Consider the following 17,173-nt stretch of genomic DNA (forward strand, 5'->3'; position numbering starts at 1 on the left):
AATAATATCGGGTCACTGCCGTTGCGTTTATTTGATGCACAAATAAACTTTCAAAAAGAGGCCCTAAGCGTCACCATGTGCTAAAATCCCATTTTCTGTTTGCCATTTCCAGTGGACACAAAGGAGGGCATTTGTAGTTGAAATGGCCCAAAATTGTTTCTAATTAGCAAAGTGACTCATCCCTCATTGGCATAGCGACTCGTCTCAGGAACTTTACAAAAACAAATGCAAATAGGTAAGAGCGCAGTGCACTGTAAGCACAATGTGCAGCACAGATTTCCAGGAGGGCAGCTGGGAACTTCACTGTGACCTCCATCACTGTACCATGAATGCACTTTACCCTGCAGCCACTGCTTTCTATGCCTGCTTGGCCCCAGCTCTGGTCACACAGGCACCCGGCCCCCATAGGACACGTCGAGATCGTACTCACAGTTTTCTGAGTGGAAGTCAGGGACAAATTGCTCGTCGCTGTCCGGAACCTGAGCTGTGGGTAAAGATGAGAGAGATTCAGCACAAGAGGCACAGTCAGTGAAACAGGAAATCACACATTACACTCATGAATGGCACCCTGAAAACTTTCATGCGGTAACCGAAAGCTCCCTTTACATACACAAGCGTGTCTCTGTATATGTGTCCACATGTGTGCTCTGTATATATATACAAACATACATCATATGCATATACACCCTCCGTGGAGCATGACCCCAACATTTCCTTAGGCTGCATGTCGAGGAGGACATTTGGGGAGGCAGGCAGGCCCCCGGCTGCCGCTTCTCTGCGTATCCAGCACTGCTAATCCCCCCCCTCCACCCCCCCCCCACACTAGCTGCAGGGCTCTCGCATTCATGACCGAACCGGATTTTCTGCCCAAGCCCGACGGGGCCACCGACGGGCCACTTTCCTCACACGTGCCTGGATGGGGCCGCTTTTCCTCCAATCACTGCAGATCAATAACACAGGACAAGGTGTATGGGGGGGGGGGGGGTTTACAGGGTACTTCTGGATACTGTCATGGGGTGAAGCTCATGCTGGCTGCCTACGTCAGAAAGGTCACTGGTGTGAGGAAGTCCTACAGACGCGTAACTGGCGAGGTACCCAGGCCTCTAAAAGGCTTATTCTGACTGACTGCAGGTTCAACTGTAAAAAGTGTGGACAGTTTCAAATAACAGCCAATCAAGGGCACTTCATGAGTGGTGGTGGTGTGAGAGACACATGGATTTGGCAGAAGGGGATGTGGGGCCGGGGACGGGGCAGCTCAGAGAATGGGCACGGATTCTGGGACTCGACTTTGGCCAATCACGAGGAGAGCTACCTCTGCATCATATTAGCCTTCGGCCAATCACCAGGAGAGCTACCTCTGCGTCATATCAGCCTTAAGCCAATAACAAGGAGAGCTACCTCTGCATCGTATCAGCCTTCGGTCAATCACAAGGAAAACTAAGAGGCTCTACCAACCCTGGGATTTGAATCGGCAACCTTCCAAACAAAGGCACAGTGTCCTGACCCTCTGAGCTGCACACGTGAGCGGTAACATTTTTACCTATAAAAACTGATGAAAATGGCTCTGGATAAGAACCGTCATACAGCTAATTATAAAATCGAGTCCCGCCACACAATTAAAACAAACCAATACCGTGATGTAGCCCCAATATTTCCAAGCCAATGCTCTACAGATCTGCTTAAGGGTAACTGGAACCCTGTAATAATTGAGTACTGGTTATTAATCCAGTCTTGTGTCTGTTTTATCACACCTATCAAACAAGAAGTCGAAGGAAATTCTTTATTTAGGTGTAGTCTGGTGTATTATCAAACAAAATAAATCCACCAGTTGTATTTTTGGCCACTGCCGTCCAACGACAAAAGATGACGGTGTGACACTGCGTAGCAGGAGCATGCCGAACAGCCACACGCACTGACACACCGATGCAGCCCCTGTGACGAATCCCCCGACACCCAGCCCGTTTACTCTCACGCAAGACACAAGTGGCTGCAGAAGGTAAGGCCTCAGCTTTGGGAAAAGCGAAACAGACCCTGTTTGCTCATTGTCCAAAAGCACCAAAAAAAGAAAAAGAAAAAAGCAAAAACAACCGCATGACAAATCGCTCTCGGAACTTCCTCCTTTGACAAAGTTCACGGCGCTCGCTGCTAATGCCAGGAATGGGCTGAACCAAAAATGAGTGGGCCTCACATCAAACGAGTACAGTGCTCATTTTTAATCGCTCAGAGTGCACACATGAAAAGCAGCAAGAACGGAGGTTACACGGGGCAATAAGGTGACACGTTTTAAATAGATCTAAATCTTTTCAAAGGCTGCCAGTTGTCGGATGATAGCAGAAAGGGTGGTCCGTTTACCATAAACGTAGCACCACGCCTGGAAAAAAGGAAGCAACAACACAACTAAAATAAGAAACATGTCCAAACAGAAAAGTCGCAGCTAAAATAACAGAACTTCCTGTTGAAGGGTTAGTACCTGAGCTCGGTGTTAGGGACACTCAGCCTGCCACTTTTGTCATCTTTTTTTCCCTTTTCTAAGGACCTTAACTCCCCTGTCATATAACAACACCCCAATGTGTCAGGGCCAGTTTTACCAGTTCTGAGTAAAATAAATTATGCTCTGAAGTGGAAAAAATATTTTACCCGACAATTTTGCTAGTTTGGTAAAGGAGGTTCTATTGGCTTCGTGATTTCGCGAGGTGTGAAATAAAAGCATTTGAAAATCAGGCAGATATCTGCATGTTCGCCGAAGCAGATTTTAATTTAAGCAACTTTCGTTCAAGATTCAAGACCTTCCAACTCTCAGAATATCTTTGACAATCTGGAAATGTGGCAAACTGATTTATTTTAATGAATAATTTACTCAGCTTTAATCAACTTCATGGAACCAGAAATGCCACGGAGAGAGAGAGAGAGAGAGCCTAATCTGAAAGTCCTGAAAGGAATCTCTTCTCTGCATGGTCTTTCATTTCATTTAAAAACTTCCCTTGAGTAGAAATACTATTCAGTGATAAGTGTTAAACCAGTTAAGGACTGAGCAGCAAATGAGATGCGTGAATTTTGATTAAGAAGTACTTCGTAAAATTTGATTGCACAATAATTATGCTTTGTTTTACAGTAACATTAAAAGGGTGTTTTCTGTATTTTTTATTTCACTGGTATGAATCAGCTATGTTCAGCACAAACTATTATCAGAAAGTAATCTGTGTGGCCAGTTTACTACTGTCTCTTTCAAATTGAATGTTCACCCCCTACAAACAGGTAGTATAATTCTTTCCTCTTACATGGCAAAAAAGGAGATCACATTTTCCACTGATGCAAGAGAATTTCCTAATAAAAGGATCTTTGGTCTCTTTGATCGCGGCTGTCGGTCTGCGATGCTTTCATCAATTATCAGAGAATTCTGCTCTGAAAATCACCCTGAAAGTAAAGCGCGGCAAAACTTTCCCAGCACCACGTCATTTAAAATTTTCCAGGTGTGACATAGGTACCAGCCATTTAGGAGTATTCAAATTCCCTGCTAAGGCTCCACCCAAACCAAAAATCGGGGGGGGGGGGGGGGGGTTACAGGGTCGCCCAAGCTGTGACAATGGGAAGTGAATGCATTTGTTCCAGGAAGAGCACCTGACCCAAGTACTCCGAGACCAAAGGTTTTGGCTGGCAGCCAAACGATTGGTTAAATTCATTAGAGAACGCGCCTGTAAGAGAAGCAGGCTTTCTTGGCTAATGCTATCCAACAAGCCATTGGTCTGACATTCTCAGTCCATCCTTTCAATGACACTATGGGCAATGTCCCTAAACACCTCCAAGAAGTGCTCAACATAAAAAATAATCATAATTTATATTTATGTATTTAATAGAAAAATTTAAGCAACGGCAGTATACAAGTCTCCCAGCATTTCTGCTGTGCATCTAACATTATAACTACCACACATGCAATGCCTCCCAAATTTTAACATTCTATGCAAATTCAACCATCAGCATTAAATCACACCATTGCAATGCACAATGCGTCCGAACCGCAGCTGTTTACACACGAGGCCTCATTTACGCACGGAAGGATAACATCTAGGTCATGTGACACAGGCCAGTAATCGAAATCCTTCACTGCACTGATTGCAGTGCAAGCTTTATATTACACTGCGATACGATCTTTGCATTGACTCAAACACTCAGGTTCCATGCATCGAGCTTAGGTTTAAGTGTCAATAAAATCTATTCAAAATTCTTCCTTAAAAACCACTTTCCTCCTGATGTCAAGGACTGGGAATAATTCTGCCGTATATCAGGTGTGGAGGAAACTGTTCATCACGATCTCCAGGCCTAAAAAATTAAATCACCTTTATTTAAAAGACTGGAGTGGTGAGTCACATTAAATGAAAACAGCAGTAATTCCAGGGTATTTTCTGCCTCAAGGCCTTGAGGAGACATGCAAGGAACATGCACATTCTAACACTCCCCACATGGAATGTGCAGAAATAACAATGTATGTGAACAAACAGCTACAGAACATGTGTGTTAGAAAAACCAAAGTCCATATAAGTCCCTGCCAATAGTCTCTGGTTAACCTGCCACTCTGCAAAGTGTACCGAACCACCCCAAACAAACGGCAGGCAGCAGATTGTTAGTTAGTCAGAAAATACCATCATAATACGAAGATCTCCTTTCAGCCAGAGAAAATCTGGCAGGACTGTCTGGGGATTACAGGGATCTTCATATTCGATTAGACAAAAACTATTAACAGCATAGAGCCTAACACTACTGCTCCGGAAAGATTTATTAATTTTCCCCAACAGCATTCGCTGGCATGTGTGCCGGAGAAGCTATGCAGAAATTGTTCAGTGCCACTCCTTGTTTTATCCCAGAATGCAATGAGAGCGGCGAGTCTGCAGGAGCCACAAGGAGCCAGTGCCCGGCGCCTGTGACATCATCCAAACCAGTAAAGTGGTGCCCAGCTCTCAAACTCACTGTACTCTTCCTCCTTTACCTACGCATTGCCAAGCCATTACTGTAGCTGGAAAACTAAAAGGCGGAAAGAAAAAAAAATTAGACCAGCTTTTCGGATAGTTTCTGACTGACAAACATGGTTTTGTACCTTTTTCCTCACCGATGAAAAGCTGCAGGGCCGTTTCACACTGTCCGTGTTTGCATTAACCGATTTCATAAATACCTCTCTGTCCTGTTGTTCGATTCTAATATCATTACCTTCATTCTCTTTTTTTGCCTTGGGGGAAAGAAGCTTTGACTGTTTTATGTGGGAGAAGTCCATGCCTGATGTGTTAGATCCTCCAAACAAAATCACCTAAACGTGTTTTCACTTGCCTGAAACGAGGCATGCCAGCTTCTCTTTGGAAAAATATTAATGATAGTCTGGAAGCCACTAGCCTTTCCTCACCTGTGTCTGCCAGGGTCTCCCGGGTAGCAGACCCCAGGATTAATCTGGGCTTAGCTCGTGTTTGTGTTAGCGGTTAGCTTCCAACAACGTCTTGTCATGGACCCCATGATTCAAGTCGACACAGGACCAAAAGCGTGCCTCCGTGTCGTGTGTATACGCGCATTTCCTTTTTTGTTGGGAAGAACCTCAGATGACTTTAGTAGGATCCTGGGAGGAGCTCGGAAGGTTCAGTCATAAAAATAAAGAAGAATGACAGGGCAAGACAGGGCAGGTCTCCCATTGAAAACTTTACTGTACTCTCACACTTAAAGTTACATATAAAAGCTGAGGCCCGTATTATCCCAGTTTGCACTGGCGCCCCTGGCTTGTTGTGCTGTCGATGAATCACCTATAGGTCCATACAGACAATAATGATATTTCATTAAAATACCAGGAAATGTGGAGTGAAACCACTTCATTCTTTTACTGCTTGACTTGGGGGGGGGGGGCGTTGGATGTGTTCAGAACTCATCTCACTTGGATGCCCGTTTTAGGGATGCTGTGTAAATTTCACACAGTTCAGCACGGTATGTGAGAGGGTGAGGACACTGAGGACTGAAGCCCACCTTAATCAACTCTTCTCCTCATACATCTTAGAGTAACTGCAACAGCCACATGCCAAAACAAAAGGAGACTTGAAGTCTATTTTCTAATCCTTGCTTTTTCCAGTGAGGTTTCCTGTATTTAATGAGACCATCTAAGGTTATGATGAGAATGATCTCTTATCTTAGATGTCATGCACAGGAGAGACAGCTATATAAAATTTGCAGCAAAAATTACAAGTAACTTGTTTTAAATACTTATTATCTACATGTTGATACATGGGTACAGGAAGCGATAGATTATGATAGCGCTTATGCTTTACAGTTCTGCTCGTCTAGATTATGCGACTCCCTGGTGAATTAATATGAAGCTCGTAACATGCTTACTGGCAGAAATAACAGTGTTGCAGAACTGCACAGTATCCCAGAATTGCTTCCTCAACACACAAAGGAGTTCAGTGCAGCAGCTTTCAAAGTATATGTCGCTTGCTCATCAATCTCAAGCCTTTGAGAGATTAGGATGAAATACATGGAAACAATCTGAAACCCATAAAATGGTCTCCATAAAAGCAAACAGTGGGTACTTTTAATAACCTGTGGACAGGTTCCGTTTACATCCAATTGCAATTGCGGGTTAATCTTGTCAAACCACATGCTGACTAAATACAACAATCATAACCCATGAAGACAGGAAGCAGAGGATGTAGGTCATACCAGCCCTGTTAACATGGTCCATGTTAAAGATTGCAATACGAGCATAATACGAGACATAATACGAGATTTCTTTCCTGCGATACTTCAAGGACTCACAAGTTTATTATGTTATGGGTTTGTTCATAAGAAGCAATCGTCTTTTCTTTCAAACCATATACTATTTCTGTTACTATTCCACTTTAAGTCTCATTATCTTGCCTGTTGTAGGCCCAGCACCAGATCTTTCATCGTATGCTGTTTCGAAGTTCATGCCAAAAAAACAATCACTCAAAGTCAAATCATATTTCTAAGTAAATGCAAAATTATGCCTAAGACATGCTATGGAGAAAAGCACGACCGAGTTCCGACAACAGCGGCAGAGTCATAATATGCAGCATGCCTCATGTTCCCCAGTTATTTGTCAACTCAGCAAACACAGGTGGATACCTCACCATAGGGCTACAGAAGGTACCCTGACAGTACCTGCACAGAGCATCATCGCAGGCTGAAAAGATTTTAGGGAACTACTGATTTTTTTTCTGTGCTTGCGGCTCTCATTTCCATGTCTATATGTGCCACAATAACCTGACACACTTGAACCAAAAATGAGGACACAGAGAGAAACGCATTGTTTAAAAGTTTCGCCTACTCACCTTCTGTGAGCCACGTCTCTTGAAGTTGGCTTAAATCCTGAAAAAGATCTAAAAATATATAAAGGAAATACGGGGTTAATACGGTTACATATCGACGTCAGTGTTATCATAAAAAACGCACCAGTCATGAACCTTAGCTCTTAAATTAGCTCGGGAAACACAATGTTAGTTAATCACATTTAAGAAAACAAAAATGTATAAATCTCTTAATGCATGGCTAAAATGCTTCGGTGAAACGGCAGTTCAAGAGGCCTGCACTTTAAGGTATATCGTACGTAACATGTCACTTACTGCACAGCAGCTCCCTTACCTTCAGATTCCTGAGGGGGTAATTCTGTGTCCATGCATTTCCTTTTTGAAGCCATCAATAATCTGTTTAAGGGCCCATTTCCTTGCGATTTCTGCAATATAAGTAAAACTGAGTATAAATTCAAAGCTTACTAAATTTTTCCTTTTTCCTCTCTCGTCCACCGTGATCAGAAACCACTTTTTTTTCTTTTCAATACCTCTCGGCATTTTAGTTATTCTTTAGAACAACAATCAATAATGACCATTATTTATACAATTATATAAGTAACCCAAACACATAAATGATGGACAAACAACCAGGGATATAGCCTGTTAAAACTAGTATAAACAAGTACAAAAAACATTTATAAAACCGAAAGATGCGTACTAAAATTTAATTTCTAAAACCGTCGGCAGCAATAGTTCTACGTTTTCTCTGTTTGGTACATTGCTGATTTTACGTCTTGGGTCTTAGAAAGAGCATGGTTGATAGAGTTCCATCAAACAATAAAAGTGTTCGGGAAACAGACTAAGTAAACTTAATTTCATCCATAGCTGTGTTGTAATCGTTTAAGCGCCCCTTTACGTCGGTTAAGAGTTTAAAGCGAAATATAAATAGCTGTGATCGCAGGGGCGATTATTTCGACCCCGTCTCGAGTATGTGCGATCGAAAGAAAAGCGAAGCAGCCACAACTGAAAACAGAGAAAAGCGGTAAACACATATGAATTTCTGCACACTTACGTTTGCTAAAGTATAAGGCACTTGCTGGTCCAAATATCCATCCATCTTATAATCCATCCGTTAACCGTTTGTGGTCATTTAGGCTGAGTTGAATTAAATCCACACACCCTGAACACGGGGAGAGAGAGCGGCGGTTGTGAATGGCGAGGCGAGAAAGCTGCATACATAATGAGCCCCATTCACAAATATGCGGAGAGGACGAGGCAGCGCCAGCGGTCACCCGCCGGCTCGCTGTCCCCCTCCGCCGCTCAAGCCTGCTTTCTATTGAAATATACAGTAGGTTACGCTGCGTTTTAATGTTTGTAGGCAGCGCGTTGTTGTGCTCGCCACAAGCTTGGTTTGACTTTAACCCAAAAGAGAGAAAAAAACAAGCCGAGCAATATTAAAGGCACTCGAACACCTCGATTTTCTCTGTTAGGGTTCATTCAAATGAAGAGTATAACCAAACTAAATCCATATATTTCCCAACATTGATAAACCCATTTATTGCAATTTCGGTGTTCTTCTTTATTTATTTATTTTTACCATGACACTGGAACTGCGTGCAGTCAAGACATTTTGGTTATTGAAGAGCTTACCCTGGTGTTTTTCTAATTCTGCTTCTTACAGCTATTTATTGGATTTACTGTATCCTATGCATCTAGTTTTATAGTGTAGCTAACCTGATACTAAAGTTGATGCAAATTCTTTCCAGACTTTAGTGTTGATTTGGAAAGGACTTCTTTTTTTTTCTTGCGTTGAGACAGTTGTTTGCCCAACGGAGCTCGTGATTGGTGGATTTCCTCTTTCAAGGGCTCGAGTTTCTGCCTTTGTCTTAATGAATGACCTGACTTTGTGAATGAAATCTCAGCTCCTGCTGTACACCAATCGGTTGCAAGATATTTTGGGACCATAGCAACCGTAGGTGGGGCTGGAACATCGAGACCAATCAGTGTTTGAGACCCCCAGAGCCTTTATCCAAAGTTTTCCAGTTGTTTTTCATTCACAAAAAGGAAAAAACTTCCATTCATAAAAACTTGGATGGAGCTACGAAGCCCCAGCTTGCACATTCTGTTCATAATTCAGATTCACTTTGGCAGCCGCTCGCTATTAAAAACTAACTTTTGACCGACGATTTTTTAAACTAAAAAACTTGTTTTCTTTCATCACATGAATATCTAAGGTTTCCTCCCTTCACCACAAACGTATACTATGTTATTAAATGAGTAAATAATACAGCCTCGAGGTTAGATTAGTCTAGGGCTGTCTGCGACTAATGGCCTTGCTGCTGTAGAATATTCCGAGGCTTCTACACAAATAATGTTAGGCTATCTAAAAAGTCTTAGAAAGCCAACATATTTTTAGCGTAAAACAAAATAATAATTCTTACAGCTACCTTGATGTATTGCCTGGGTTTTAAATTAGGAAATTAGAATAACCTAGCTTACATAAAATTCCATGCAGAGTTCTTTCTGAATTGAAGAGTTATTGTAAGTTACTATTTTCTTTTCGTGTGTAATATGTTCATAAGTTCTTCTCACTGGCTTTACATTGCAATTTAGACTCCAGCTACATTGACTATATTTGTTCACATTTGTGTATTTAAGCCCGAATATTCGTCTAGAATGGTGAAGTCAAAGTATCCAGAGTATTGGAAGTAATCAAAAAAAGTAAAACTTGGAAAAATCCGCTATTTTAGAAGCATTGTGAATGATTTTAACTAAATCTGAAATTTCATAATTTCCAAAAGTCCTAAAAAAAATTCGAAACACAAATTAAACATGGGACACTGAAATGCGCGATTAGTATTATTATTATTAATAATAATAATAATAATAAGAAGAAGAAGAAGAAGAAGAAGAATCATAATATATTATCTAGATTTCTCTAAAAGCCAATTTATGCTGGACTCCCAACTGGAGGGCCTTCAATTGCAGGGCAGATCTCATGTAGTTACAGGACCTTTGTAAAGGAATATAAATTGCTCTGCCGTCAAAAATTATCGCCTGACCACGCCGCCCATATTCGGCACTTAAGAGAGCTACTGTAAAGCAAGCCTGCTCTTGGGAGTGTTGTAATCTTAGCCCGTGTACATTTTGCTCTGGTAAATGTAATACTAGAAGAGCTGCAGCGTTTGTAACAGCGAATCAAAGGTTATGCTGAGAAATTGTTGCTTCAGTCCGTCTGTCTGATTTTAATCCGCTATTATTCATTTGGATTGAAATTTAAAAAGAATGACTGTATATCTATTATATTCCTGTGTAATGTGTAATTTCCGGATTGGCAGACTGTGTTATGTGGGGTGAAATCCGCGAAAATACAATGCCTGTGTTCTGTCTGGTGTTTTCATTTGTATAGTGTTGTGATTAGACTTGTCTGCCTGGTAACGCCCGTAAAGAAGAATTGCTACGAGTGACTGCAAACACAAGACTCTGATCTGTATCACACTGCCCGCTCCCTGAGTGCGCATGTCCCACTCATGCAGCGTTATTTCGTTATTTTGTTGACCCTCGCAGATTAGCGTCTTTAAAATGCTCCATTGAGTGTGTGCCTTGTGACGTACTGGCACACCTATGTCCTGTGGTCCCTGAGATGAGCTTTGGGATAAACCAACAATTCTCTACCACATAAGTGTTTGAACCGATGAATGGATCTTTCATCCATCCAACCATCCATCCATTTTCGTTTGCCGCTTATCCTATTCAGGGTCGGGGGGGTCCGGAGCCTATCCCAGAGTTTACGGGTGCAAGGCAGGGAACAACCCAGGATGGGGTGCCAACCCATTACAGAGGTGGGTCTTTTCTGTAGCTTAAATTTCAGTTTAAATGTAATCAAATTAATGGTATTTATGTATTTATTTATTGCTCACTAAAAATATACACAGAAGTAAATAACCTAAGTTTTGTGCCCTAAGAGTTCATCTAGTTACTAATCAGTCATTCACATGGGAAGTTCTTTGGGAAGTTTCTACCTCAGGTATGTGGGTGTGGTCTTACACACACACACACACACACGCACGCACACACACACACACACACACTGCGGGCTTTGACTTTGGTCATTACACATCACCCTTCTTATTCATTCTTAAATGATTTCGGAATGTTTGCTTTTTCTGGCATATTCACTGCATGTTTTCATTTTTGAGGTGAAAGGGCTCTAGCAGAATATTTTGGTGAAACTTTGAATTCACGGTTCCTTCGGTTGTTTAGATGCTAATGCAGATTAGAAGCCCTAAACCTCGACAGTCCCACCACATTTGAGACCTGGCATAAGGTTATTTTGGTTGAAGGCTCTGTCAGATTTTTTTTCCAAACATAGCATTTTCAGTTGTGCCCAAAAATATAAATTCTCAATTTATCTGTCCAGAAGACATTGTTTCAAAAACCTACAGGAACATTCAATTGTTTTTTTTTCTTTTTTTGAGAGCAAAGGCTTCCTGTTGGCAGAACTCCCTTGTATGACTTTGCTCTGCAGCCTTTGCAGGATTGCTGCGGTGCAAATGTGGACATTAGCTGCAGCAAAGGTGGCCGACAGACGCTTGGATTCTGAAACATAACGTTGCGGTTTTGTAACCCTCTCCAGACTAAACACTTGCAGTTCTTCCTGAGGTCCCTTTTGAGGTCTCTTTATAATGTGGCAAAGCGTATGACAGTGACCTGCATGGGTAAGACCAAACTAGTCAGGCTCATTGACTTTTTAAAGGGGAGGCCCACAGTCCCAGTGACTGACTCCGTGATCATTAACTTACCATCTAATTATTTACATACTATATCATATTTCAGTTGTAATACTTCTATCATTCTAATTGTAGTCCATGTATTCATGTCTTTATATGGGCTCTCTATATACTCTATATACATGACCACACACACACACATACACACAGTCGGGTTGACATATCTTTATGGGGACCGCTCATTCATTTCTATGAGAAAAATGCTAACGCTAACTATGACAACCTTAACCCCCACCAAGCCCTAACCATAACCATAAGTAACCAAGCAAAATACAAGAGTTTTTAGTTTTCTCTTAGCAGTCACAGGTTTTTATTAAATTAAGTTTTCCCTTATGGGGACCAGGAAACTGGTATTTATCACGTTGTGGGGGCATTCTGTCCCCATAAGGTAAGGTATACCCGCTCACACACACACAGACACACACACACAGATCAGCCCACAGTCTCACTTAAACAAAACCATGTGGACATGTATACACAAACACACACACGATTCTGCTTTGAACCTGGGATGTGCAGTTATGCCGGCCCTTTTTACAAGACGTTCCAGCGGTTTTTGGAATGACGCACTTAAAAAAAAAAAGATCCATGTGGACTTGAGCAAAAGCTCAATGGAGGAAGCAAACAGACCCATGGAAGGTGCCACATGGTGCCCTGAGACCTTTAAGCTTCTCCTTCATATCTCGTATCTCCTGGCAGAGGCCTGGGCCGCACTGTGCCTTGGCAGAGCCGCACGCCACATCTTCCTGGCAATCATGATGTTTTTCTTCTGTCTGGGACACTTTAACCACATTTCACATTTTTGGCGTCTTACTTTGTTACCCATTAATCGACACAAGTGTCATTCATTCTATTTGTGATTTTTAATTTCGCTTCTATTATACTGGCATTTGTCTTTTTGCATGAAAATATTTTAAATTAAAATGAAATATACATATTATCCTTTATAATATGAAGCTTTTAATGAGCACCATACACAATTAGATTATATATTAAATGATATATACATCCATCCATCCATCCATTTTTAATAATTGATAACAATTGATAATTTTGCAGGGTCATAAAACCTACACTTTGCATGTAGTATTATAGTAAATTACATAAGCATGTTTTAAAATATATGTTTCTGCTCAGACTACATGCCTGCTGCTGGATCACTATTGTTCATGACTTTCTTTTTATTTCTTAAACACAGAATACATTGAATCCTATGAGGAGAAACGCTTCCCCGCTTCTCTGGCAGGTGTCTTCTGATGGCAAATTGTCTCCAAAGAATCCAAGCTTGGAACCCAACTAATTAGCTTTTACAGTACTTAGTGGAGTGGTGTGCGATCTGCATTAGAGGAAATCAATGTGGCCAGATAGCGGGGCGTGGGAGTGGGGAGGAGGGCGGACTCCATTTGCTGGGGTGGGGGGTTAAAGTGTTCAGAAGGAGCAGGCATGTGCCTGTCGACAGCCCTGCCCCTCGTCCATCACCCCCTGGCTGCAGCCTTGGGGGGGTGGGGGGCACTGTAGAGGGGTGAGAGGATGAATGGCAAAGTACTGCACACCCTTCATCTATAAATGCAGGACCTGTGACCTGCTGGTGCTTTATCACTCTGAAAATATATTTTCATTCTGTTTTAGGATAGTTCTGGTTTAAGACTATTTGTGGTATCTAATTTGACCTTTTTGATCTTAGCTCATTTCACTTTGCTTGTTTTGACCTCACTATCTGACATGTCACGTCTTATAAATACCTTCCTTCTGTATTTTTTAAAATGGGCTCTCAGATATCGTTATGAATTTGAGTAACGGAGAGTCGATTTGGCCAATCTAGGCCACACTTCACATGCAAGTATTTGGAAGATGAGATTTATCTACATTGTTTGTCTGGGTCATTGTTGTTTTTCTTATTTCCATACGTCCAATTGTCTGCTTGATAAAGCTGTTTAAATAAAATATAAGTAGTGATTAGACTTTATTCGCATACTAGATTACATTATTCAGTTGACCGGTCCCTTTATGAAAGGCAGACCTCCTTAAGCAAGCTTTCCATAAAGACACTATGTCTTTTAGGTTTCGTTTATTTCATTGCAATAATGCATACACGCAGCCTGTGTCTCAGCCTGTAGTATTGATTCCAACCTTAGGATCCTTTTCGAGGATTTGATATTGCTTCCCGGAGAGTTCACAGGAGACACAGAAGTTCCTGTACATTTGCAGAGGTAAATCTTATTATATGATTATTATTTTTGTAACTGCCTCATTTCTATGCAGTAAAAAGATTTCTTAGGCCTGCCCACTCTGCGGCCTGCAGGGGTGGGAGTTGAGCAGGCCTGATTTACATATTCTTCCTGAGTTTGTGATCGTATATGTGAATAAGTGCACTTGGAAGTGCCCTAGACGACTGGTTTTGACTCACTTTACAGGTTTGCTGTGAAGTGTTTATGGGGATAAAAACATGTCGCGCAGATGATGAACAGAACACGTGTTGCTTCTCCAGCTTATTCTGCTCTTACTGCACCACATTAACATCTTAGGCGTGATCCCAAATAAACTTCAACACTAAAACGAATAAATACTGTACAACACATTTGCTATTATAGTGCCTGTCTGGTATGAGCTGCCTTTGCACAATATTCAGTCTGTTATACATAAGATATATATATATATATATATAAATTGGACTTTTATATTGAAATACAAACCCTATAAACATCTATAAAACATGTATTAGTTTTCTAGCCTTTACCTTGGGCTGAACCCCTAGATGATGAGTTGATATGGCTATTTAGACGCTTACTTGTTTTGCTGATTAATTGTTGCTTGTTTTGTGTTTTGAAGGACCGCGGGGGTGGGGACTTTTAGTGGAAGTAATTCAGGGTAGTTAGGGGCCAGGGTTAGCACACGAGGAGTTCATCAGGGGGCAAGGGGTTACGCAGTGCAGGGAAGCAGGAAGATCGATCAGAGGGGGCCTATCGATCAGAGTGGCCCATGCCTGTTGGGTCAAGTTGCTTATTTTTTCTTATGTCATCTATGGGGCAGAGAAACGGTGAGGAGTTAAAAGCTGCCCAGAGATCTGGGGACACAATAATAGCACTTACTCCCTGATGTAAACACTGGGCCGAGATTTACAGCCCCATGCGCCGCGCCTCATCGCCTTTCCCTGCTTTATTGTCCCATGCCAGGGACCTTATTTGCTCTCTAACAGGCCATGCTGATACATAATTCCGAAGATTCAAGGGTAGGAGCCCAAGATGCAGAAAAATGTCTTTGAGTTTAGCTCATGTCCAGTGCTGCCAAAGAAAATTAGGACTAGAATTTTCTCTGCATGTTTACTAAGTGCAGGTACTTTGTTGATGCTTAGAAGTCAATGGAGTCAGTATCCCTGGCTATAGTAACTGAGACCAATTATTTGAACATTTTATTTAAAATAGCAGTTACAGATGTAAAATAACTTGAGGTAGTTGGGGTCACGATAATGTGGCGTTTCATGAATAATGAGCAATTTTTATTTTGAAATCTGATGTTTTGCATTAAATCAATGCTTTGTTTATCCAGACTCTCCCGCATCCCCTTGTCTTTGAAGGTGTTTTGGTTTTGTTTTGTTTTTTTAATGGTACTGGGGTCTTTGAGACAAGCAAGGTCACCTTATTTACTTCGAAACAAGGAATTAGCAATATTTAAAAACCGATTTAACAAAGTTAAAAGGATCTTTCAAAATACGATTTGAAGTAAAAACACAACAAAAAAACAGATACCTGACAATTGCTGCATTTTAAATAAAAGGAAGACAATGTTTGAAAAACAAAATCACAAGAATATATGGTGTAAAATCACTGTGAAAGGTAACCAGAGACTGTAGATAAATTGCAAGCATATATTTTCCTTCTCATATAGAAATGGAACTTTGTGAGAGAAATATACATCCGTGTAGATCAACTAATGGACATGAACCTTATGTTTTGACCTTCACAGAGGCAGACTGCAAAATCTTACGAAGCACTTATTTATGTATAGTACATATATTAGTACTGGAACGACACCTATTCTAGTTATCCTTGTTTTCAAATCAGGAGAGGTAAACCAAGAAGACAAATACAGTATATCTATTCATATCTATGTCAAAATATCAATATGTATGGTCCTGTTACTATTCAGCCCCTTTAAGTACTGGGAAAGTCAGCGTCAAATTTGGCACTTCTCCACAACATGGCTGTGGAGTCAAATAAACCAGCAAAAATGCCAACTGCTTTCTGTTAGGGAAAAAAAAGTAATTAGATTAATGTGGCTGCAGTGTTCCTGGAGCTGCTAACTACCCAGCTGTCTCCTGACATATGCAGCTGATACTGAGCATAAAATTACTAAAACTTGCAATATGGTTTGACCCGTGTTTCAATGAAGCAGTACTCACCAAGGCAATATAACACAATAACAGGAGAACCTTTGTTGCTTTCAATATTTAATACCTAATTGCTGGCAAAATTTTACGCATTGCTGACTTGAGTATATCTAAAATCTGTATGTCACAGACACAAAAGAGCTTGTGCTGTCCAGTTACCATCTGTATAAAGCAGCTTGCTGTGGTTTAATAACCCCCAAAATCTAGCCAGTGTTAACAGTAAAGCCGTCTTTAGAGTTGGTCTTACCTATTTCCCTTATATTTGTGCATTACATTCCTCCTCATTCAGTTCTTACTGTGTCTAAATAGATACTTTCAGTTAAGTGCTTTTAATCTGTTCTCAAAAAGAATGATATTCTTGTTGCTCTTCAATGAACGTTAAAAAAGGACATATCTTGTAATATCTTGTTGGAAGCAAAATTCTCTTGTGTGTACAGATATTGTACATCCACGCATATTTTTTGTCTATTTAACTGGTCCCTAGCTCACAGTAATCTCAATTTAATACAAATACGTGTATGGAAACCGTGTACAGACAACTACCTCTGATGTTTTTTAAGCAGACAATTGTATACATTTTGTTATTATTGTGAATAATTTGTGGTGTTTTAAATGTGTCTTTGGGAATCATCTGTAAAATATTATCAAATGACATTTTTCATATGCGAGACATATTTTAGGGTACACTGTACATTGCCTTGGTGCCAGTTAATTCCAGGATC

At 41.0% G+C, this 17,173-nt stretch overlaps 1 protein-coding gene across 3 annotated transcripts in view; it reads right to left on the reverse strand.

The window, feature by feature from the left end:
• etv4 (ETS variant transcription factor 4) overlaps positions 1-9,060 on the reverse strand; it is a 28,625-nt gene extending 19,565 nt beyond the window's left edge. The window contains exons 1-5 of one of the 3 annotated variants that reach the window (XM_072712477.1): positions 8,925-9,060; positions 8,347-8,454; positions 7,627-7,717; positions 7,317-7,364; positions 431-484 (exon numbers count right to left, since the gene is read on the reverse strand). In XM_072712477.1, coding sequence (XP_072568578.1) covers positions 431-484; positions 7,317-7,364; positions 7,627-7,717; positions 8,347-8,403 — 250 coding nt within the window. In that variant the 5' untranslated portion in view covers positions 8,404-8,454; positions 8,925-9,060. Of the gene's footprint in view, positions 1-430; positions 485-7,316; positions 7,365-7,626; positions 7,718-7,992; positions 8,306-8,346; positions 8,674-8,924 lie in introns of those variants that run through there. The other 2 variants (XM_072712476.1, XM_072712478.1) reach the window with 2 other exon arrangements.
• Between the last annotated feature and the right edge of the window lie 8,113 nt (positions 9,061-17,173).

Source organism: Paramormyrops kingsleyae, chromosome 5 (assembly GCF_048594095.1).
Source record: "Paramormyrops kingsleyae isolate MSU_618 chromosome 5, PKINGS_0.4, whole genome shotgun sequence".
Classification (NCBI taxonomy): Eukaryota; Metazoa; Chordata; class Actinopteri; order Osteoglossiformes; family Mormyridae; genus Paramormyrops; species Paramormyrops kingsleyae.